This window comes from Parus major, chromosome 19 (genome assembly GCF_001522545.3).
Source record: "Parus major isolate Abel chromosome 19, Parus_major1.1, whole genome shotgun sequence".
Lineage (NCBI taxonomy): Eukaryota > Metazoa > Chordata > Aves > Passeriformes > Paridae > Parus > Parus major.
In genome coordinates this window covers 8,711,588-8,735,389 of record NC_031787.1, presented here as the reverse complement: position 1 = coordinate 8,735,389, position 23,802 = coordinate 8,711,588, and the positions used below count along the sequence as shown (strand labels likewise).

Here is a 23,802-nt window from a genome sequence, read left to right as displayed (position 1 = left end):
AGGCAGAGCTCGTGGGGATGGGGCCACAGGGGGCTGCACATCCCTCTCTGCCAGCAAAGCCAGACTGAGCTGCGGGACACGGCGCAAATATTCATTAAATGGTCAAATATTCATTAAATGCACTGCTGTGCCCAAGAGTGAACTCAGCCCACAGCTGGGATCCCTGGGGGCCTCAGCCCCACCAGCTGACCCGGCCAAACTGGCCCTGGCTGCCATCACTGGGTCAGAAGTGACCAACGAGGGGCTCAGGTCCTGTCAGTACTTAACATTTACAGATAAAACACCAGCAGCTTCTTCAGCCACTGCTGATGCTGTTCTCACTGGTTTGCTCTGACCCTCCTGCCCTGCCCAGGGGTTTTCTCCTGCACCTCACACATCCCAGAACTCTGGGGCCAGGAATTACTGTGCCGTGGACATTGCTGGTGCTGCAGAAGCAAAACACCACAAGGAGCACCAATCCAAATTTGTTAAAAGCCCTAATTTAGAACCAGAACCAGGCAGGTGGCAGAGCTGACAGTGCCCAGGTCTTGCAAAGCAGGAGCCACTTCTGTGCCACCCCCTCTCCAGTGTGGAAACACAGCATGTCAGTGCAGCACCTGCTCCAATTCCACATCCATTTTCCTAACAGATATGGATTTCTGGAATATTCCAAAGCTCAAAATGCGGCAGGTTTGAAGACCAAATGTGTGTGTGTGCAGGCAGGGTTGGACAGAGGCAAATCCCAGGTGATTCCACAGTGGCAATGCCAACAATTTTATATCTTATTTGGAGCTATGTTCTTTAAACCCTTCATTATCTGCCTCGCTGAAGCTTGGCATTGGCAAGGTCAGATCACCAGTTTTTCCAGCAAAGCTGATGAATTATTTTGGCTGCTCCAGACATTAGACCTGATCCTATTAAATCCTTAGTTCCTTTGCCCTCAACACATACCAGCAGATAATCCATGGCCCAGGAACACGTGAAGGGGCTGAGCAGGGCTCTGGGAGCAGCTGCCTGTGGGTTAAAACAGTGCCCAAGCTCAGAGCCCGGCTCTGCAGCCCTGATCTGTGGGACTGGAGGTGTTTGTTCCAGCAGGACACCTCCTGCACTGGCACTGCTTGGGAAAACATCACTCTAAGGACACTGCATCATCCCCAGGAGACTCCTCCAGGCCCCCACAGCACCTCTAGCTGTGCCCTGCTAGAGGGCAGGCAGCTCTGCACCCCGAAACCTCCGGGTGAAGCCCCTATTTTTAGGAGCTGGCCTTGGAAAACCTTCAGCCCGGCTGTCAGAGCTGTGGAAGGTGTCACTGCCCGTGCTTGTCTCGGCTCCGGAGCCTCAGGAATTAAGGCTCCGTGTAACCGGTACTTCGGCATTTACCGTCACTTAAAATAGCCTTAAACCAGGAGCTGCCACCCGCAGCGCCCGCCCCGCGGGAGGAAGGTCAGGAATCCGGCCCAGGAAAGGTCACACGGCCGCTCCGGGCCGGGCTGTGGGACTGCGAACGAGCCTTTCGATCCCAGCCGAGGCTCCGGGGACATCAGCGGAGCGCAGGAGCTGTCCCTGCGCCGGCCAGTCCCGGAGCATCCCTCGGCCTCCCCACGGCAGGAATCCCGCACCGGGGCTCTCCATCCCCCGCTGCCAGGGGAAGGCGCGACGCCTTTCAGATCCCTTTGTGGTGAAAGCTCGGAGCCGCAGCCGGGCTGCCGTGCCCGCAGCGCCCGGACAGGGCTCGGGAGGAGCCGCCGGGAGCGGAGCGCGGCTCCCACCTAGCGGGGAGCGCCGGGGGACCGGAACGGGGAACCCGCACTGCGAGAGCATCAGCCCTGCTCCTGCTGCCGGGGAAACACACAAACACACACACACCGACAGACAGACAGACACACACCCACCCCGACAGACAGACAGACACACACACATACACACCGACAGACAGACACACACACATACACACCGACAGACAGACACACACACACACCGACAGACAGACACACACACACACACACCGACAGACAGACACACACACACACCCCGACAGACAGACACACCCCGACAGACAGACAGACACACCCCGACAGACAGACAGACACCCCGACAGACAGACAGACACCGACACACAGACAGACACACACACACCCCGACAGACAGACACACACACACCCCGACAGACAGACACACACACCCCGACAGACACACACACACACCCCGACAGACACACACGCACACCCCGACAGACACACACACACACCCCCCGACAGACACACACACACACACACACCTCGACAGACACACCCCGACAGACACACACGCACACCCCGACAGACACACGCACACATCCCGACAGACAGACGCATCCCGACACACGCCGACAGACAGAGAGACACACACATACAGTCAGACACACACACACACCCAGACAGACAGACACACACACACACACCCCGACAGACAGACGCACACGCACACACAGACCCAGACCCCGCCCGCCTGTGCCCAGAGCCTCTGCACTGCATTCCCGCAGTTCCAGCGCGCCCATCAAACGCCGCTCAAACTCACTGCTTTAACTGGTTTTATCTTAATTGCACAAATTCTGCGGCTCGCAGCCCCGTGTGTTCCCCGACACCCACAGACACAACAAATCCACGGCACAGGACGTTCCAACCACTGCTCCATCAACCAGACCTGCCCCTGCCTCAGCCCAGGGCTGGCTGTGTCCTGGCAGCTTCCAGCAGGGAATTCCCACACTCACACCGTGGCAAGGCTCCTGTTCTCCCCGTCTCTCCCCTCTCTACTGAAACACAGGCTCCCAGACAGATTTCCAGGTTCTCCCGCACATTTGGCCACATACCTGCCTCGGGCCCACGATCAGCACAGTGCAGAGTGCTCCTGCAGGGGCAGGGTGTGGAGCACAGACCTTGTGTGCTGCTCCTCTAACCCGAGGCCTCTGCACCTCCTGAGCCGGGGTTTGGCTCCCTGGCACGAGGCAATCACCCCATAACGCCCTCACCTGTGGGCATCCCTGTGGCCATGGGCATTAACACCCTGCAGCTGGTCACCATCCCTGTGGCCATGGGCATTAACACCCTGCAGCTGGTCACCATCCCTGTGGNCATCCCTGTGGCCATGGGCATTAACACCCTGCAGCTGGTCACCATCCCTGTGGCCATGGGCATTAACACCCTGCAGCTGGTCACCATCCCTGTGGCCATGGGAATTAACACCCTGCAGCTGGTCACCATCACCTTCCCAGCCATTCCAGAGGAGGAAAAACCCTTCAGGGGTCTCTCAGTCCACCTCCCCAGGACAGAGCTGTGCCCGAGGGAAAATCCAAGTGCTCGCTTCCCAAGGGCTCCCCAGTCGGGAAGGCTGGTCCAGCTGGGGGGCATCTGCCTCTAGAGCCGCCCTCTGTGACTTTTTTCAACACAAAATAAAACCAATTCCAACTGTCTCACCTGCTCTGCACAGCAACTCATTCAGGGCACACCCCAAGGCTCTGGCAGGGCTCTAAATTCAATGTTTTTGCTGATCTGGAATGGATCAGTGCTAAAACAGAGGGATTTTTGCTCCCTGTAACAAAACCCTGCGCCTCTCTCGAGCTACAAGAACAGAACTGGGAATAAAGTTTGACTTTCCAAGGATAACTGAGTGATTCTGCTGCAATCACATCAGTTCCAGGAGTGAACCAAGGCACAGAAACCAAGGCATGGGCATTTCTACAGCCTGCTGTTCACTGCCACTGAGCTTTCCTGCATCACACACAGCAGCAGCAGCAGCACTAAACTGAGCAGGGAGGGAGAGGTCAGACATCACTTACACCTGTTAGTGGGGGGTGGTGGCAGTCTGGGATTTTAAGGAATAGCAAATGAAAGGAAAAACACACACAAAAAGATCAGAAAGAAAAAGAAAAGAGACAAAACAGACTGTTTGTTCTTCATACAGCCCAAGCCAAAATGTTTAATGAAAGATCAGCCAGCCACTGCATCTGCAGACACAGGAAGAGCTCCCTCCTAATCCCAGGAAGATTGCTTGTTATTTTTTTCCAAGCCAGCTTGCCAGTGACTGTTTCCTAAGCAGCACCACCCTTCTCTCAGCTAATAGCAGGAACCCCTTATCACACTTCAAAGGTGACCAGTTTCATCAGGAGTCACTAAAAACCTGCAAAGCTCCCAATTATCTGGTACTGCCACACCTCATCCCGCTCTGAATTTAAGCAAACGATGGAATGGGAAGAGCACATTACACCACTTCTATAATCAGCACCTTTCCTCAATCAGCTATAAAAAGATGACACTTCAGACAGCTGCTGGAATACATCAAACGGGATCTGCCATTCCCTCAGCAGGAAACATCTTCACTACTGCAAACCAGACACCTGAGCAGGCAGAACTTCCAGTTTTTAAAGAAAATGTTTTTAAATTTCCGCTTTTAGACTTGGTATTTTGCAACTCGATTTCAGAAAACAGTCGTGAAGCCTAAAAAACAAAGTAAGATTATCTGTGACTTTATCAGTGTGGAGCTGGGCAGAGGGGAATGTGTCACATGGATCCTGTTCCCTCGGGGAAATGTCCCAAAACAGGGCTGGAGGGTGGCTCCTGGCAGCTCAGCAGGGCTGTCAGGAGGGACAGGGATTCTCCTTCTGTGCCCCTGCCAGCTCTGGTGGCTGCTCCTTCCCGTCCTTCCTCTTCTCCTGCAGCTCCTCCAGCACCGTTTGGAGCTGCAGCTGCAAGGCAGGAGCCCTGGATCCAGCACCCTGCTGCTCCTGCTGGGCCACCTGCAGGAAAGGACAGAAAAAATCCCGTGAAACAGGGTGGGAAAAGCTTCTGAAGGGTGACTGAGGAGAACAACAGCTCTCTGTGTGTCCAAAAAACGTTTAATTCATGCTGAGGTTATTGTGGAGGCACAATAGGACATCCCCAGAGAGGCTGCTGACCTCCAGCTAAAAAATTGAATAATTCAAGATACAACAACAAATATACAAAGTTCCAAATGCTTTATACAAACACACCATGAATTGTTTGAATGATTACTCAATTTCACCAGAAATCATCTTTTCTGACCCACAAATCCCTTAACCTTGGCCAGACATGTTCATGGCCAAGAGGAAAGTTTTCTCTGCACAGCAAAGACATTTTAAGACCACCAGGTGTGTGACTGCTCTGCTGAGGATTTTCTTCAGGCCAACTCAGCATTAAGGGCCTGGGAGTGGAGTTTTCTCAATCCACCAGCCAAGTAAGTCTGTGAATATTCAGTACTCACCTTATCTACTCCTCTTCTCTGTAAAACGATCCCACTGGCTAAAAGGGCTTTTCCTGTTTCTTCAAACAACTTCTCCTCTTCAATCTTCCCTTCTTCCTTCAGCTCATTGTATTTCTCAACAAACCTGGATTGTAAAGTTGCTTTTTTACACTCACAAATAACCTTCTGGTTCACTGCCTGAAGGGGGAAAGGGGAGTCTCAGAGACATTTCAGGTTTAATTATCATTTTACCTCTGGCAAGTAGATTTGAAGTTTAACTGTGTCAGGTCAAAAGGTCTGGGGCCATTGCCATAAACTTTGTAAAACCTCCTGCTCAGGAAAAGAAAGTTTAGATTTTGCAGCTCAACCCAGAGGAAACAGGCAACAATCAGTTAACTTAGGGTGCAGTAAGAGCATTCCTATCACTATTTCTCTTTTTCACGGGAGCCTTTGTGCACAGGTGGCAGTGGCCCAGGCTGGTCGGGGCCGGGAGCAGCCCGGGGCAGCGGGAGGGGTCCCTGTCCTGCCAGGGGCGGCTCTGGAGGAGTTTTCGGGTCCCTCCAGCCCAAACCACTTTGGCATTCTACAGAGCTCCGTCCCAGCTGTTTTCTTTGCGTTAATAAATTCAATTATATTGCGTCAATATAATTGCGTTAATAAATTCAAACCCACGAGCCGCGGGTCAGAGCGGGTCCGGAGCTCCGTGCTGGGCAGGGATCCGCCGTTCCGAGCCCGGGGAGCGGCACCGAGCCCAGCAGAGCAGGAGCGAAGGCTGGGACAGCCCCGGGAGGGCGGAGGGCCGGGGGAAGGAAGGCGGAGGGCCGGGGGAAGGCGGAGGGCCGGGGGAAGGCGGAGGGCCGGGGCACTCACGCTCGCACGGAATCCTCCCGGTAGAAGATGGGCGCGATGCGGTCCCGGGCGCCGCCGTAGCGCGGCCGCGGCACTCGGTACACGGGCTCCCGCAGCGGCGGCAGCGCGGCGTACACGTCCAGCCACAGCGGCTTCTCCAGCAGCCCGAGGCGCACCAGGTTCCGCGTCCTGCGGGGGACAAGCGGCGGCGGGAGGTGCTCAGGGGGCCGCGCACACGGGAAATCCGGGACCCCCGCCCCCGCTGAACCTTCCCCCCCCCGCACCGGCTGAACACGCTCCCGATCTTGTGCGTGCGGCTCCCGGCCATGGCGGCCATAGCGGCCCCGCCGGAGCCCGGCCCGGTGCTGCCCCACAGCCGGAACCGGAAATGGAACCGAACGGAACCGGAACCGGAGCGGCCGCCAGGGCACGTAGCCGAGTGCCGAGCGGCGGCGGGAGAAGGTGCCCAGGCAGCGCCAGCCGATTGGCCGAGCGGCGGCGCAGCCCGATCGCCCCCATCGGTTTGGCGGCCGCCCCCGGCGCTGTCGCGACAGACGGGACCGGGCCGGGGCTGCCTCGGCACCCTCTGCCCCGGCCCGGGCACCACCAGCAGTGCCGGGGCTCGTGGGAGCCTCGTCTCCTGTCCGCTGCTGGTGCCGTGTCACAGAATCGCGGAATATCCCGAGCGGGACCCGCAGCCGTGACCGAGTCCCAGCCGTGTCCCCGCAGAGCCCCCACAGTCCCGTGTCCCTGCAGAGCCCCCCACAGTCCCGCCGTGCCCCCTGCCAGCGCTGCCCGAGCGCTCCCGCAGCCCCGGTAGCCTCGGGGCTGCTTCTCGTAGAACCTTTAAGGCTGGAAAAGTCCTGCGGGTTCATCAAGTGCAGCACCCTTGAAAGTCCTTGGGCCTCGGCCGCCGGAGAGTGGGGAGAGGGACCGGCACCGGTGGGATCAGCCCCGGTGGGATCGGCCCCGGTGGGATCGGCACCGGTGGGATCGGCACCGGTGGGACCGGCACCAGCCCTGTCCATGGCCGGACCGAGCCCTGGGCAGCCCCAGCACGAGCACCACACGATCCCGGTGTGTGTTCTGAAGCTCGGTTTATACACTGCAGCCAGGCCCGGTGTACACAGCCTTCCTGCAGCCAGCCTTTCCTGGTCACTAGGTGCAGCCCTCAGCTTGGGAATGAGCTGAGGGGAAGGAAAACGCATCCCTGCTTCCATCCCGCAGCCTGGCGAAGGAAGGGGGCAGTAAATTTCCACGGCAGACTGGCAGCCAGCAGGTATCCCCGGGCTCGGACACCTCCAGCCCCATCCCCAGCCCGCCCCGGGATGTTCTCAGCTGCTGCTTTCCTTAAAACGCTGGGAAAGCGAAACTCCAGTCCCTGCGGAGGAGAGGAATTCCAAACGGAGCTGCTGGAGCTGCTCCAAGGCCTGGGCAGGCCCTGGGCTCTGCACTCCCCACGGCACCGAGGCTTTCTCCAGCGTTCGATGCTTTTGAGATTTAAGGCAAGAATACCTTGACTTTTTCCAGGCTTTTCTTTCACAGGGAAGGTTTCCGAGCCACACATGAGGCTGGAAAGCTCCAATCCTGCCAGGAAACGAAATCTGGCGCAGGACAGGAGGATCCTGTGCTATCCCTGCAGGGGAGGGGGATGCTGTGTGTGCCCCCCAGCCCTGCCGCTGTCCCCAGGGCTGCTTCCCCAGGGATGGCTCGTTGGATTCTTGAGGAAATCACTGGGCACAAATTCAGCCCCATCAGGAGCAGGGAGGCAGCAAACCAGGGCAGATTTGGGGCGTTTGCATCTGAGGGGCACAGCTGGAGCTGGGCTAGAGCTGCCCCTTCCCTCCCCAGCCCCCTTTCTTTCTTCTTCCCCCTGTAAAGAGCAGAAAAATACACTGTTAAAAAATATAGTGTTTAGAGTACAACAGGACTTTATTATAGGAATTACTATTAAACATCTTTAAGAAAAAAGATCACTTACGGAAATAAATTCTAAAATAACCACACTCACAGACGTCACAGATAATTTGTTTTGTTCTTTTGAAACTTTTTTGTAGAGAAATGATACAAACATCACTGAGAATTGTACATTATTATGTTAGAAATGCATTTTGGCTCCCAACCGGGTTTGTGGCCTTTCCACTCCTTAGACCTGACTTTTTGTGTTTTACAGGACACAAAAACAACCCCTCTCCATTAAAATGATGTTTTGTGCCTCCAAGATATTTTGCCACGGCTACAGAGTGACATCAGCCAGAGGCTGTGCTGGGCCTGGGATGTTCCAGGGCAACTTGTTGGGTGGGGGTGGTGGCCAAGCCGTGCCCAGGGCCCTGTGGTGGCCACGGTGTTTTTGGTGCAGGGTCAGAGCCAGTGGGGCTGGGCACTGGCACCCACCTGTCCCCTCCCCAGCTCATGGCCCCTGGCCACCTTTCCTTGCTGTCCCTTTCTCAGTGGGAGCAGAGGGTGCCAGACACCTCGGGGATGTGTTCAGAAAGCAGAGGCAGCTGCTGGCCCGGGACTGCTCCACCACAAGCCTTGGCTGGCTTACAGAGGTGACTCGGGACGTGTCCCCTAAGGAGCAGCCTGGGAGGGGCAGGGTCCCCCTCTTTGCCCTGAAGCCAGCAGTGCAGCTGGACTCACCTGTGGCCCTGTGCCAGCCTCAGGAAAGCTCAGCCCATCCCTGAACCCTGAACGGGCCAGCCCAGCCCTCCTGCCAGCACCTCCTGCTCTGGGACAGAATTCCCTTCCCGCCCCTTGGTGCTTCCTGCGCTCATGGAAACTTTGCTGGGACTGAAGCCCTCGGTAGCTAAGAGGCGCTGGAATGGTGACAAGCTGATCTGCTTCCAAGTTTGATTTTCTTCCAAATATGCAGAGCTGCTTTGGACTGGGAAGGAGTAACAGCAGCCTCCTTCAGCCCCCAGCGCCATCAGAGGGTAGGGAAGCAGCCCCTCCTTCTCTTCAGCACTCTCAGAATTGAAGTCCCACACTGGGATTAGAGGTTTTTCCATTCCCTGATTCACCCACAGCCCCTTGGACCCTGAGCCAGGTGTTCCTCCAGACCCACATCCTTCCCTGGGCAGGGCAGAGCAGCCTGGGCATGCTGTGGGACAGCCAGTGTGGCTTGGGCTGGCCCAAACCTGTCACTGTGCTGCCACGACTCAGGATCTGCTCTTCAGTCCTTCAAAAGCAAAGGAGAGGACACCGACACTGGTGTGGGCTGGCCGGGGTGGCAATTCTGCTGCTCTGATTTTAGGAACCCAAAGCTTGCTGGCATCCCAGGGTGCTCCCAGCCTGCTGCATCCTGCCCTGGCCCTCGGCACCCCGGAACTCATCTGAGCGCTGGTGCTGCAGGAGAGTTTTGTGCTATGGAGACATCACCCAGACCCTGCAGACACCTGGAAGCGGCCCCAGACACCTGGAAGCAGCCCTGCCCCTGGCCAGGAACCAGGAGAACGTGAAGTGATGCCCCGATCCCCACGGCTGGCGGGGACAGCAGCGCTCAACAGGTGCAGCAGCTGCAGCGCTGGCGGGGGAGGAACTCTTGGCGTCCACTTCAAAGGCACATGGGCTCCGCTGGGATTGAAGAGGAGCCCGCCGGGAGCCAGCGTCTGCAAGGGGGACTTTGTTACCAAACCCTACGGAGAGGCAGGGAAAACACTTGCGTGAGTGTCTGATGGCTGGGGCTTCTTCGTCTGCCGCCTTCACAGCTCCAATCCTGCAACATTTGTGCTGGTTGGCGGGAGCCAGAGTGAAACAGGCACGTCTAGAGCCACCTCCTGCATTTGGCAGGGAACGCTGTGCCGATAAAGGAGAAGAAAATGTGCTGGCGGGAGCGAATTCTGACTTTACGCTCATCACTCATTACTTACACAGCGAAGGAATTTGTTTATGTAATTATTTTTAGCCTGACAGCATCTCCGAGAGCTGCAGGATTCTGGTGCTGTGGGCACGAGGCAGGGGCTCTGCTCCTGCCCCACACCAAACGCAGCGGTGCCCCCAAGCCCTGGTACAAAGTCTCTGTGCTGGAAACACCTCCAGCAGCCCTGCCAACCCCTGGCTCAGGCTTTGCCTCTTACCTACAGCATCCCTGGGGGCATCCCTGGAGCTGCCAGACTCCAGGACCACCCCCAGCACCCCAGACCCGGCTGGATGTGTCCTGCTCCATCAGTGAGGGTTAAACTGGTGTGAAATCCAGCCCTTGGTGCTGCCCCACGGCGGCACAAATCTTCCCAACTTCAAGGCAGTTGTAGCAATGCCGAAGGCAAAGGTTTAATTCAAAGTGAAATGCCTAGGAAAAAAAGGCCTTTCCTTTATAAACATTTTATATTATTTGACTATTACCTGATCTGAATCTCTGCTCATTACTCCTAGCAATAATAGACAACAGCTGTTAGCTTCCCTTTCTCACGTGGTTTTTGTTCCGGTGTGCGCAGAGTGAAGTTACATCAGACCACTACAGATATGTTCAGGAGTGCTCCGGCCAAGCAGACCCCACGTGTGAGTGCATCCTCGTTAGTACAACTGATTTCAGACTGATTTCATTCCTCCTGCACCAAGAGAGCAGGTGGGGCTGCTCCTCCCCAGCCTGAGCTCCCCTGGCTCCTCCGCAGCCACTCGCAGCAGCTGCCCGCTTTTTTTTTTTTCCTTTTTTTTTTTCCTTTTTGGCTGATTTCCTGGATAGGAAAAGTTGTTTTCAAACCACTGGTAAGAAAACTTTGTGCCTCACTTCAATACTTGTACTTCTGAGGAGTACAGCAGCAGAGGGGGAACAGCCAAAATCTGGGTGATTTGTTGGGTGGGATTTTCCTTTTTCAGCCATCTCCTGCTGAAGCCTCGTGCACGTCCTGTGCCAGCAAGAACCCCCAGTGCTGGGACCTGCAGGGAGGGGAAGAGAACAGCACGTGCTCAGCCTCAGCCACACAGTGACAGCACCTGGGGCTGTCCCAGCCACGGCACCCTCAGCCACTGATGGGGCTCATCCCCACCCAGACACGCTCTGGATCCAGCCCAAAGCTCGTGGCTGCTCCTCCAGCCAGGCCAGGCCGTTCACACTGCAGTGATCATCCATCCCCAGGTGCCTCTCACCGTTTACTGCCCTGCCTTCGGCGTCTCCTCCTCCTCCCGGAGCTGCTGCCGCCGTGCTTGGAAATCTTCATCTGAAAGGCAGGAGGGGGCTGTAGCCAGCTCCACACCAGGGCACCACTGCATCCTGGTCCCAGCTCTGGGGAGGAGCCCCCAGGAGAGGCAGCCGAGCTTTCCCCAGGGCAGGGTTTCCTTGCTCAGAGTAAGAATTCCAGTGGGACTTGGGGAGTTTCTACCAGAACAAGCCTGAGAACACTGGATGGAGGCTCTGGCCCACAGGGGTATTTCTGCCAGGCATTCACACCTGCGCCAGCCCTGGGGTGATGCGGGGCCAGGCACCATGGGACCCAGCCGTGCCAAGCACAGCACGCCCAGAACTGGCACAGCCTGGCACAGCATTCCTTACCATATGCATGTCCCTCCACGTCATCCAGAAGATTTGCTGTGGAAGCCGCTGTCCCCATCCTGCGCCCTCCGCTAAGGAAAACCAGTTGTGGGGCCAGGATGTGGCCACGGCACCATGGTCACCCTTCCCAGCCCATGCTCCAGCTACAGAGGTGCCCTTGGGGAGACCCCAGGAGCACCTGAGTGAGGCCCCCCCCCGCCCCACAGCTCTGCAGCCCCTTTCAGGATACACCTGGTGCTTCAACAAGTGTTTTCTTTTTGATTTCCTCATCTTCGTCTTCTCGGAGAAGGCTCTGGCGAGTTCGAACAGCTTCTTGCGCGTGGCTGGAGGGAAGCAGCAGGGTGAGGGTCTCGCCCAAAGACCCTTCCCAAAGGTGCCAGGGGCAGTGGGGAGGAGAGGGACAGGACCAGGGTGTGAGAGCCACCCGCACCCCAAGAGCGTGTGGCGATGCCCTGGGTTTGCCAGACTCGGAGAGGGAGACAGGGACACTTCGGTCCCTGGTAAGAGCTGCTGATGTTTTACCCTTTTGTTGGGATTTTCACCACCTTCCTTACCCACCCCTCCCAGCATTCCCAGTGCTGCAGCCCAGCTGAGGCCGCCCAAGGACCTTGGTCTAGTTTGTGGTGGAAAAGCAGGCTGTGACTTCTCAGAGAAAGGTTTGGGAGAGTGCCAGGTACCGCTGCCATCTCCCCCTGCCCACCCCGCTCCCAGCTCCCCTTCAGCCCTGCCAGCTCAGGCCCTGCACACCCACTCACATTTTCCCATGTGTTTGAGTTTGTCTCGGAATAAGGCATCGTCGGACACGGCACCGCCGGCCTCGCTGGTTGCAGAGGGAGCTACGTCACCTGCGAGGCAAACATCTGGTCACTGGTGAGGGGGGCTCTGACAAATCACTTCCATGACCCAATTCCAGCACCAGCAAAGGGCAGAGCTGGGTGAGAACAGGTGGGATGAAGGTGCTGGCATGTGGGGCTGGCTCTGGATGGGGACCCTCTGGGCCCAGGGGTGCAGAGCCATGGGCTGGCAGCACATCCTCACGGGTGATCAGTCCCAGCACCAATACCTCCCTCCAGGGTCAGCAGCCCCAAATTCCCCCCAGAGCGCTCTGGGTACTGCACTGTGAGTCAGGAGCAAGCCCAGCTCGGCTGGGGGACCAGAGACCCCCCAGAGCCATGTCCCTGTTGGCAGGTCGGTGAGCCCAGCTGGAGCCCTGCCAGGCTGTCCAGGCTGGCCCAACCCTGTGCGGGGCCATCGACAGACAGCAGCTCTAATTCTGATCTGGGCAGCTGCTCTGCTCCGAGGTTAATCAGGATTACCCGGGAACAGTCATTATGCCTCCAGGCACAATCCTCTGCTGCAGCCCAGGCACGGAGGGCAGGGATGGATGGAGGCAGGATGCAGGAGCACCTCTACGTGGGGAGGGCAGGAGCACCCACCCAGACCCACCAGCTCTTCTCCCGTGCTGCGAGGGCAGCAGGGAGGGATCAACCAGTTTCCTCCCCCCACAGACACTCTGGAGGCAGCTGGGCAGAGGGATGGGAATGCAGGGGCTGTGGGGGATCCTGCTGTGGAGAGACAATGCTCACATCTGTCTTGGAAGTTACCTGATAATACAGAGGAGAAACCAAAGTCGTTGCTGACAGCAACACTGGTCGACTTGGATTTTTTTGACTCATATTTCAATCGATCTGAAAAGCAAAAAGCACAGCGCCCGCTCGATCAGACCCTCGAGGCAGAGCACATGGCTCTGCTCCCCTCTCCCCTCAGAGCCCCGTGGCTGCTGAGGGACAGGCTGGTGGCAAGGCAGGGAGCTGGGGCTTTGTTTCAGCCCACAAGCACTTTGATGGGAGCCCGCAGCAGCAGAGGAACTGCCCACCCACCACAAGCCCACGATGAGCACACCCGTGGTTTTCCTGCCACCTGCGGTGACAGTGCTGCCAGGACCCTGCAAAGCACCACTGACGTGACTGGGGAGGGCTCAGAGCACATTTCCAAAGCTCCTTGTTATGGATTCTGCTGGGCTCTGCCAGAGATGCTGCAGAGGGGTGGGCAGGGGCAGGAGAGCAGGAGTCCAGGGAGCAGCCCACCAGTGCAGGCAGCTCAGACCGCCAGCCCCCAGCCTGGCCTCATCCTGTACCAGCTCTGCTTTGGCACAAGCCCTGATCCCACGGGCAGGGCAATGCTGCCAGCAGCCAGTGTCACAGCAGGGCACATGCCCAAAAAGCAGAAGTTTCTGAAGGCCCTTTTCACCTCTCTCCAGGGCGAGAAGGAAATCCCGGTTCCTCTGGAGCTCCTTCATGAACTCTTCATTCTGCAGGAAGAGCGCGATCCGCTCGTCCTCCAGGTACTGCTTCCATCGCCGCTCCTGCTCCAGGGAGCCCTGGCCCCGCGGGCCCAGCCCCCGTGGCACGGGCTGCCGGCAGCTGTGGGAGCCCTGGGGAGGCAAACGTGGCACAGCTGGGGTGGTGCCAGGCTCAGGGGGTCCCTGCAGCAGCACCCCGGGCTGAGCTCGGCCTTCTGCCCCTCCGTTACACCGCAGCTCCCCCAGCCCTGGTGGCCACGAGCTGCTGCTCGCCGAGGGGACCCTCCCTCCCCTTCCCAACAGCCCAGGGCCAAAGGGACAATGGGGGACAGGCCATCGCTGCCTCTGCCCCTTGGGAAGGGGGACAGGGCAGAGGGGACAGACATCCCACTGGGAACCTTTTGGAGCTCCTTTTGCAGAGTGCAGGCCAGCACGGAGTTTTAACTTTAAAACATGGGGTTGTGCCATAATAGCACCTGGTGTGGAGGAAGGAGAAGGGTCTCAGCAGCATGGCTGCTTTATTTCCCATCTCTAAAGAGCAGAGTCTGCAATGTCCTGCTGACAAACGTCCCTGCACGAGGCACGTCACGCCTCGCACCTGGGGAGCAGCACAGCCGCGCGCTGCGGCACGGCCTCATCCCTGCCTACAATATTTATCTGATTTGTAGCTGCTCCCAGAGAGCCATAAAAAGCAAAAGCACACAATTACTGGGGAAAGAAAAGGGCAGCTGCTCCTCTCCTCCCCCTGAGCCCAAATGAATTGGCACGCTCCTATTCCCAGAAAGGTAATAGAGCCTGTGGAGCTCAACTTGCAGAGCAATCATTCATGAAAACGTGGCAGGCTTCCTTTGGAGACAAAATGGGAGGGGGGAGCAGGGTGCCTGCAGCCCCCTCAGTCCCTCACCATGCCAGAAGGGTGATGGATCCATTTAGGGGTTCCTGTGCTAGCGAAGAGCCGAGGGATGCCTTGGATTGTGGCTGGAGCTGATCTGGATGTCCCTTGTTCCCCATGGGATGCTGCCTGTTGCCTGCTCTGCTGCAGGCACCCAAACCTTGTGGCTTAAAACAACCATGGAGCACATGAGGACTCTGATTTCCCAGGGACAAATCCTCTGGCTTGCACTAGGTTTCCCACCCCAATTCCACTATAGCAGCCCTCAAGTGCCCTGGCAGTGCTGCTCTCCTTAGGAACATTCCTGCTCCTGCTGCTCCTCCCCAGAGCACCAGGCAAGATCTTAAAATAATTGAAAATAGTAGGTGCTAATGGCATGGTGGCATTTCTGGCACTAATCACTGGGATAATAGCAGGAAAAATACCAAAGCTTTGCTGAGAGCTCTTTCACAACTTGCCCACTTCAGTGTCTTGAACAGGACACACTCCAAAAACTGTTGGTTTAGTCCACACCTGGTACCCAGCTGCTTGCAGAGTGCTGGTGCTGCAAGCTCAGGGTGGCTGAGGACAGGGATAGTGCTCCATGCCACCTCAGTGAGCAGGGCTGCAGGCTGGAAGGGGTGGCTGAGCCTCACCTGTGTGCTGGCTGTCTGCTGGGGCAGGATGCGCAGGAAGTCCTCGGGGAGGTTGCCCAGGAGCGGCGGGTTCCAGTTCCTGTAGTGCGCGGTGCTGCCGGGGCCGGGCGCGTCCGTCCTGCGGGGCAAGCACAGGCAGCACCTCTGGTGAGGAGAAACCCAGCAACACCTGCTGTGGCAGCGTGGCACAGCAGGGCCTGGCACAGCAGGGCCTGGCACAGCAGGGCCTGGCACAGCAGGGCCCGGCACAGCAGGGCCTGGCACAGCAGGGCCCGGCACAGCAGGGCCTGCCCAGCTCCACCAGCAGTCCTGGAAACCACAAAACCCCAGCACATCCCCAAACCTGCAGCATTAGTGTCAGCTCTGGAGAGTGAAAGGCTTTCCTACAGCGTTTGGAATCTTTGGGAGCTGCATTTCAAGCCTTGCCCTGCAACTCTGCACGCTGGGTTTTCCTTCTCCCTGTTTCACAGAGACTCCCAAAAACCAGCCTGGCGGAGCCCCAGCCCTGCAGGGATTTGCCCACGAAGCTGACAAACATCTCTCAGCAGAGGTCACAGCCAGCCTGCAGAGGGCAGGGGCTGGCACAGAGGTGCCCCGGGCTCACATTTGCTGTCCCACAGGACAGGTGTGTGCCGAGGAGCCGGAGCGGGGCCGGCTGCCCAGCACCTGGTGTTTTCCAGCAGAGGCGAGCGCTCCCCGCCCCCAGGAGCTGATTTTTGCCATTCCACACGCTGCCGGAGCAGCTTTCCGGCCCTTCAGCTGTCCGTGTTTTAGACCCTCGCAGGCATTTTTGAGCCAGCTGTGAGCTTCATTCAACTCCCTTGGCTTTGTCTCGCTCGGCCCTATAAGCAGCAGGGCCAGAGGGCCGTGCCAAGGCCAGCTGAGCCCCGTGTGCTGGCACAGGGTGCCCCAGGAGCGGGAGCTGTGCGGGGCTGGGGCTCACCTGGGCGGGGGCGTGGGTGGGGCACCGGGGTAGCGGCTGCCCAAGACCTGGCTCTCGTAGGCGGGAGGGGAATACACAGGAGGGGGCTCCTCGTCCGAGCTGTCCGGCTCCAGGGTCCGCTCCAAGATCTGCAGGGTGAGAGGATGGGGTGAGGGCAGGACAGGGAAATGCTCCCCAGCATGCCAGGGCCCCACGTGCAGCAGCAAAACAGGGATGGCACAGGCTGAATGCTGCTGCAGCCTGCTGGCACTGGACCTGCACACAGGGGGGTTCTGGTGGAATCTGCAGGAGGTCCAGGGGAAGAGGGTAGGTGAGCCTATCCTTTGGTGCACACAGCCCCGGGGAGTCTCTCTGACAGCAGCAGAAGGGTCTCTGTTAGGTTTTGGGGCAAGGGAGAGCAGGGAGGACACTTGGCTTGAGCCTGAAGCACTTCCCAAGACAACTTCTGGTGCAGCAGCCCGGCTCATCCAGGCGCTCAAACCTCTGCCTGCAGCAGTTGAGTAGCACCATGGGCAGGCAGGAGGAGGCAGGATGAGACTGAGGTGCCCACTCATGGCAAGCCAGCTGTGGCAGCCAGAGCCCAAACAGGGGACCCCTCACAGGTTACCTCGGGGGGGATGCTGTCCTCCGAGTCCGAGCTGTCGTCACAGCCGCTGCCGTCCAGGTTCATCTGCAGAAGCTGGTCGATGGTGGCGTCCACGGCGCCGTTGTTGGCTCTCAAGACGCACTCAATGATGTCGTAGTCCATGTTGGGGAACATGGTCTTGAAGTCCTCCATGGCCTGGTTGAACTCCAGGCGCCGCACCTGCCTGGCGGGGCGGCTGTTGTTGAGCTCCTGTGCGGAGGAGCCGCCGCCGCTGCTGCTCCGGCGGAACAGGCTCGTCATGGTGGGGCGGCTGTGGGGGCTCAGCGTGCTCTGCTCCCGGCTGTGCCCGTGGCCCTCCTCACGGGGGGCTGCCCCGGCTGCCAGCCGGGACCATGGGTGGGCGGCGGGGGTCCCGCTCCCCGCGGCCGGCGGCTCCGCGCGTCAGCCCCCGGCACACGGCTGCATCCTCCCACCTGCGGAGGGGACACGGCACAGAGTCACCCAGGGCACAGAGTCACCCAGGGCACAGAGTCACCCAGGGCACAGAGTCACCCAGGGGACAGAGTCACCCAGGGCACAGAGTCACCCAGGGGACAGCACCCAGAGGCTCCCCTGCTGTTCCACCCATCCCACCGCATCCTCGTGGGAATGAGCCCTCCCTGCGGCGGGCCCGGTACGCCGGAGCGTGGATGTGCTTCACCAGGAGCTGTACCAACAAAATGCAAGGCAAGAAAAATGGCATTACTTCCACTGCCCAGGGCTGCCCAGATTTAACGTTTCCAGGTCTGACATGTATTTATAAACACAGTAAAATCACTCTTTAAAATAAAACATGGAGTCAGCTCAGAGAGTGTCAGAGCGGGGGGCTAAAATGCTGTGCAGCACGGCAAATCGACCCTTTGGAAAAGCCACCAAATCCAAGATTAACATTCACTTTAAAACCATAAACAGATTATACAGCTACTGCTTCTCGTTTGAAAATGCAGGGCCAAATTCAGTTCTGGATTAACTCCACTGTTTGAAACAGAATTACCCCAGGAACACTTCTGATCCATAATATCATTTTCAAAGGCCTTTTCCTAAGCGGCAGGCAGAGACTTCAGGATAACTGTCCCTAAATGGTATTTAATGCAGAAGAACGTGCCAAGCACATTTCTTAGCAAAATGGTATAATCAGATTCCAAGCCATTAAGAGGAGCGGTCACCTCTGAAGGTCACCTGGGCTCTCCCCTGCCCAGCAAGACCGTGTGTGACAGCCGTGTCCCCAGCGCTCAGCCCCTGTGCCAGCCCACAGCCCTGAGCTGCTCCAAGGGGTTTCCAGAGGCTTCCAGAGGCTGCTGAGAATAAAACACACTTGTAATACACGGGGAACTCAGCAGGAACTCGGGGAGAAGTTCACTTTTTGCCACACTGCTTAACTCCCATCCCCAGGACAGCGCTGCTCTGGCTCAGAACCAGAGGAATAATGGGGATGATTCCTGCTCCAGGCACGCTCTGCTCTCCTTCCTTGGCTTTTTTGTAATCCTGGAAGCATTTGCATTTGGAGGCACCACAGCAGCAGCCCTGTGCTAACACCAGAACCCAACCAGTCGCTGCACCTCAGTCCCTGGGCTGGGCACAGTGCCAGGGGCCATCCAGTGCCACCTTCCCTGGCACGTGCTCCCAGGCAGGACAGCACCCAGGGAAAAGCAGCAGCAGAATTAGTCAGGCACAAGGGGCCATTTCCAAACAGCACCAGGAGCCCCTGGCTCGCTCCTGCTCACTAATTATATCCATTTAACTGGTCACTCAGCCAGGAACTGTCCCCATCCCAGTAATTCTCAGCATCAGCTTGCCAGGAGCCAGACATGGAGCAGCGCTGTGCGAGCAGAGCAGGAACAATTCCGACAGCTCTGCCCGGCTCTATTCACTGAGGACAAATAAATCCACTGGAGTCAATTAATAAAACACTGCTGCTCCGTTCCTCCTCCGCTCCCCTGACTCATTCCCAGCAAAGAGCCGGCATTGTTCACACCTCTGGAATTATACTTTAATTGCAATATTGCATGGCTGGTTTAGTCACGTATTAAATTGAGTTGTAACACATTCACAGGGTACACACCTCCTTACAAGATTTGGCTACTCCAAGAGGATGGGGAACGAGCCTGGACAGCCACGGGAACACGGTTTATACTGGATACACACACAAGATCCACGGATGGAGATGAGAGTTCCTGTGGAGAACCATAGGCTCAGCAATGCTGTGCCAGCCCACTAACCTCAAATAACAAAATAACCCCCCAAAATCAGGCTGCAAATCCCCAGATCTCCATGAAGTAACCAAAGTTACTGTGTTTGGGGAATCTTTGTCTCCCAGCATTTGACCTTGAGTGTGCCTTTAAAGGCTTCCCTGTAAGCATGAGGGCCATGGCTGTGCCAGGCACTGGCAATCCCCCTGCCAGCCCTCTGGGCTCCTGTTGCCAGCACCAGCTCTGTGGAGGTGCTGGTCAACACTGCACGAGTCTGGGACAGCTCCCTGGCAGTGCTGGACAGTGTGACTGAGCACAGCAACCTGCTGAGCCATGGGAATCTCCAGGTCAGAAGATGAACAAAATTAGGGATGGGGACAAGATATTTTACACCAGAAAGGCTCCGCTGCACATCTGGCTTCAAACAGTCCCAAGGGAATGTGTTGGGACCTTCCCTGCCCTGAGATACACCCCAGGAATTCGAGGCTGGCAGGGACTACTGAAGGCACAGACCAGGGCAGTTCACATGCCCTAAAGGCTTTTAAACCCATTTTTCAAAGTCTCGCAGCAAATCCAAAGAAATGCAAATCACTACATCAGCATGAGTTAAAATCTGGGGAAAAGCAAGTGGCCCTGTTGGCAGGAGTTGATTTAAAAGATCAACAGGTGTTCCGAGGATCCTCCCCAATTCCTGCGTGTCTGCAGCAGCGTTCAGATGAGCAGTGGAGAGGGCAGCGGGACCCCGGTGGCAGCTGGGGAAGGGGCTCAACATGTTCCTAGCCCTTATTTCTGTGATGTCAGTGAGGGGCTGGGAAGATGCCAGGGAAAGCAAAATCCTTTGGATTTCCCAAAAAGGAAAGAAGAAGCTGGCGTGTGACTGCAGCCCACTGGGGGCACGGGCTGGGCTCCTCTTCCTCTCCTGTGCAGAACCAGGCTGTGATGACTCCTTCGGCTGCTGCCTGTTGAGTTTTCTCCCTGCCTGACAACAGCTCCCACAAAAGGACCCTGAATGCTGTTATTCATCCACCAAACCCAGGCACAGGCATAATCCTTCGTCCTTCTGCTGCACCCATCACAGGAGGAGCTTAAAGGCTTTGTGAGCTCCTGGTCCGCGTGTCCCCGTGCCACAGGTCACAGAGAGCAGGGACACTGGTGTGGTGGCACTGCCCCTGTGCCCCCACCAGCCCTGACAGCACAGGATAAATCCTCCTGTCCTGGCAGTGTCACCCCAGCTGAGGCACCTCAGCATCCAGCACTGCTGGCTGTCCTGGCACCGCCCTGTGCCATGGAGAAAGTGCCAGTGACATGGCAGTGCCAGGCTGGGGCCAGGCCCAGAGCCAGCGCTGGGCGAGGAGGGGCTGCCACGATGCCACATCCACACCAGCTTTTATCCAAGTGCCTCCACACGCTGGGACAGGGCTGGCGCTGAAAACGCTGTGTTTTGGTGTCACTGCATAGCCAGGACAGCACAGGACACTTTCCCACACAGCTCCACAGCTGCTGTCTCACTGCACACTGTGCTCAGGCACCGGCACATCTTTGGCTGCAGCCCCTGCCCTTAACTCACCACTCAAAAGCACAAAATACAACCAAACACAAGCTGGCCGTGGCAGCTCCCCCCTGCCAGCCCAGGGGTTCACCCTGCTCTCCTCCCACCCAAGCTTCCAGTCACTTGCACAATTGAGAGCCGCCCTTGCCAGAGCCGAGGAGGAGACCAGAGCCAGGAGAATGCCCCAGTCGGGCTCCTGGGGAGGGATAATGCTCACAGCCTGGGAGGAGCATCCTCCTGTGCCCCTGGCATCCTGCCTGGGCATGGCTGCTCTCACCCAGCCAAGGCAGCAGGCACTCAGTGCCTCCCAAAAATGGGCTCTTCCCATGGAGGGAAGAAGCTCTGGAGCAGGCACGGTGTGAAGTGGAGGCTGCCAGCCCTCAGCTGCCCGGGAAGAGCAGCTGGATAATCCCAGGGGCCGGTCAGACCGGGAATGCTGTGCTGGAAGCAGCAGTTGCTCGGCTCCGTGAGGAACAGCCTGACCGGAGGAGCCAGCAGCTGGAAAAGCATCAGGACTGATCACTCACAGCCCTCTCTGCTCAGGGAAGAGCCTTGGCACCAAGTGCAAACGAGAATGTTCCCTTCCCCAGAGTCTGCTGCGGCTCAGCCAGCAGATGGGATTGCTCAAACACTGCCCAGCCCCTTGTCCCCTGCTATTGCCACGCTGTGTTCATGGATCAGCCCAGCAAACACACCGGGACCCTCCTCTGCAGCCGGGATGGGGGTGGCAGCTCCGAGTGCTGGGTCCCCCCAGCCCCCAGGGCCATCCCGGGGTGGCTGCAAGCCCAGGCCTGTGGTGCCTCAGCTGGGGATGCAGAACAGATGTGCAGAAGCATTTCCATGCACAGGATTATTTGGAGAAAAGGGCTGACAGCTCCCCCAGTTCCTGGAGGGAAGACTCTTGGAAGAAGTCTCAAAACTCAAGGATGTTAAACTAGAAATAATGGCTCTGTCCAGAGCAGATGTGCTGAGTTCTGCTGCAGCCAGGCCCCTGCACAGGGATTGCTCAATGTGGGAACGAGGAGTGTGGGAATGTGACTGCCCAGCAGCTGCAGGTGTCACTATAATAGGACTGAAATTGGGATGAAAAGTAAATGATCAAGAACAGAAATTATGCTATTCTTTACCACCAAACACACCAAGGATGTGCAGGACGGGCCCCTACCAGTCTCTCCTAAATCCCCTTGTCACCTTCCTCTCTGCCTCAGGGGATGCTGTGCACCCCTCCTGGGCCCACAGCCTGGGAAAATTGCTCCGAGCAAATCCTTTCTCATGGAAACAAATAAGCACCTGAGGATCTCCTTTAATACTTGTTCTACTGCGTATTAAAATGGCTGGGTTTAAGCCCTTTTCAAAAGCAAAAGCAATCAGGGAGGCGAGCACAAGTAAGCCCTGCTTGGGAACCTGTGCAGCACGTACCTCTCTGCAACAGGGAATTCCCCTCTGGGCTCCAAGGAAAAGTGCAGAGGAACCAGGAGAGCCATGGAGAGATCCCAATGCCAGCACAGCACGGTCAGCATCCCTGCCCAGGTGGTCTCTGCGTTACTGGGGAGCCCGTGGAGCTCTGAACACTCAATTTCCACAGTGCAGAGATGTAGTGGCTGCTCTCCCACCAGGGCCGGCCATGCCCTCCTCCCGGACAGATTTATGGCAGCCCTTTGTGAGCCGACCAGATGTCAGCTCTCCAAAGCACCCAGCTGGCTCCTAAACCAACAACACCCCGATAAAAAACCCGGGGGGTTTTAAACTCAGCTGGGACTGCAGAGCCAGGTGGGGCAGTGCCGGGGACCCCTCGGAGCACCCACCTTGCCCTGGCAGTGCGGGATCCTCAGGGCTGCCGGGGGCTCCCGGTGCCCCCAGCCCTCTGTGCCAGCCCCCTGCCCCTCGGCATTGTGCAGCGCTAATCCCCGGCTTTCACACGTTTTCCACGGCAGGAGCACAGCCCCCGCCCCAAACTAAGCCCACATTAATGAGGCAGCACTAGATCCTCATCCAGAAGTCGCCTGCCTTGCGAGGCCGCCTTGCGCTGGTTTCATTGAAGGTAATTTGATCTTGGTAGGACGACATTCCTAAAATAGTTGAGGGAATTCAAACATGAAATAAGGTTTCCAGGAAGGGATTAAAAAAAAAAGTAGGTCAAGCAAGTGTGAGCGATTAAAGTGACCCGGCATCCCTTTGTACGGTTTTACTGCGACTCTGTTCAACTCTATCTTGCATCAAGGTGTAATAAATTAGATCCAAGAGGTGGCCCAAAGCAGAGAGGCCGATATAAGATTATTGCGGGAGGTGGCTGCTGTCGGTGACCTTTCCTCCCCTGCCTTTCAGTGCCGACATCAAACAGGGCCCAGCTGAGCGCTCAGCTCAGAGCTCGGCAAGGGCACGGCCAGCACTGCCCATGGCCCACGGCCCATCCCCGACTCCCTGCCTCACTTTACCCATCCCCGACTCCCTGCCTCACTTTACCCACCCCAAACTCCCTGCCTCACTTTACCCACCCCAAACTCCCTGCCTCACTTTACCCATCCCAAACTCCCTGCCTCACTTTACCCATCCCCGACTCCCTGCCTCACTTTACCCATCCCAAGGCTCGCAGGAGGGAAGCTCTGTGCCCGCTGTTGTCCCCCTGGCACCCTTCATCGCACAAACCCATCTTTAACTGCTTATCCCTCTTCTCCCTCTGTGCTCCTGGCTCGGCACAAAGGTGCTGGGAAGCAGCTGGGAGTGAAAGAAAATAAAAATTACTGTGGGCACAAAGGTGTGTGGCATTCCCTGGGGACCAGGCTCAGGGCAGGGTGTGTGGAGGACTCGCTGCCAGGCAATTTTTGGGTTAGGTTTGGGTAGCTGGGGAACATGGACCTGGCTGGGGGCAGGGTCAGCCCCACTCCCTGGATAATTAGTGTGGCTGATTCCAATTGCTAATTTGCCATTATAGGTCAAGGGTCACAGAAATTCAAGGATGGGAGGGAAAAAGGGAGAAAGAGCCTGAGTAGAGGCAGTCCCTTCCCCTCCATCTCTCTGCATAGCAGGAACATACTGGAATGGACTAGGATCAGACTGGGCTGACCCTGCCCCAGAGCATCTCTGCAGGATTTGGCCCTGGGCATCCCACAAAGGCA

General features: G+C 57.4%; 2 protein-coding genes across 5 annotated transcripts in view; both read right to left on the bottom strand.

Moving 5' to 3' along the window:
* Nucleotides 1-3,902: 3,902 nt before the first annotated feature.
* MRPS23 (mitochondrial ribosomal protein S23) lies at nucleotides 3,903-7,164 on the bottom strand. 2 transcript variants are annotated; one of them, XM_015646667.3, is made up of 5 exons: nucleotides 6,348-6,470; nucleotides 6,085-6,252; nucleotides 5,467-5,544; nucleotides 5,236-5,359; nucleotides 3,903-4,750 (listed from the first exon to the last, which is right to left on the bottom strand). In XM_015646667.3, exons 1-5 carry the CDS (start codon nucleotides 6,398-6,400, stop codon nucleotides 4,592-4,594), a joined length of 582 nt encoding a protein of 193 aa, XP_015502153.1. In that variant the 5' UTR covers nucleotides 6,401-6,470; the 3' UTR covers nucleotides 3,903-4,591. The 2 variants fall into 2 exon arrangements, with proteins under 2 accessions (XP_015502153.1, XP_015502152.2); XM_015646666.3 differs by lacking the exon at nucleotides 5,467-5,544 and having other exon boundaries at nucleotides 5,236-5,412; nucleotides 6,348-7,164.
* Nucleotides 7,165-7,971: 807 nt separating this feature from the next.
* The window catches only part of CUEDC1 (CUE domain containing 1), a 21,782-nt gene continuing 5,951 nt past the window's right edge, over nucleotides 7,972-23,802 (bottom strand). The window contains exons 2-12 of one of the 3 annotated variants that reach the window (XM_015646668.3): nucleotides 19,011-19,122; nucleotides 16,931-17,382; nucleotides 16,324-16,451; nucleotides 15,381-15,498; nucleotides 13,802-13,985; nucleotides 13,156-13,239; nucleotides 12,307-12,411; nucleotides 11,781-11,874; nucleotides 11,552-11,610; nucleotides 11,149-11,219; nucleotides 7,972-10,938 (exon numbers count right to left, since the gene is read on the bottom strand). In XM_015646668.3, the coding sequence (XP_015502154.1) occupies nucleotides 11,152-11,219; nucleotides 11,552-11,610; nucleotides 11,781-11,874; nucleotides 12,307-12,411; nucleotides 13,156-13,239; nucleotides 13,802-13,985; nucleotides 15,381-15,498; nucleotides 16,324-16,451; nucleotides 16,931-17,209 (1,119 nt within the window). In that variant the 5' untranslated portion in view covers nucleotides 17,210-17,382; nucleotides 19,011-19,122 and the 3' untranslated portion in view covers nucleotides 7,972-10,938; nucleotides 11,149-11,151. The remainder of the gene's footprint in view (nucleotides 10,939-11,148; nucleotides 11,220-11,551; nucleotides 11,611-11,780; nucleotides 11,875-12,306; nucleotides 12,412-13,155; nucleotides 13,240-13,801; nucleotides 13,986-15,380; nucleotides 15,499-16,323; nucleotides 16,452-16,930; nucleotides 17,383-19,010; nucleotides 19,123-23,802) is intronic. The other 2 variants (XM_015646670.3, XM_015646669.3) reach the window with 2 other exon arrangements.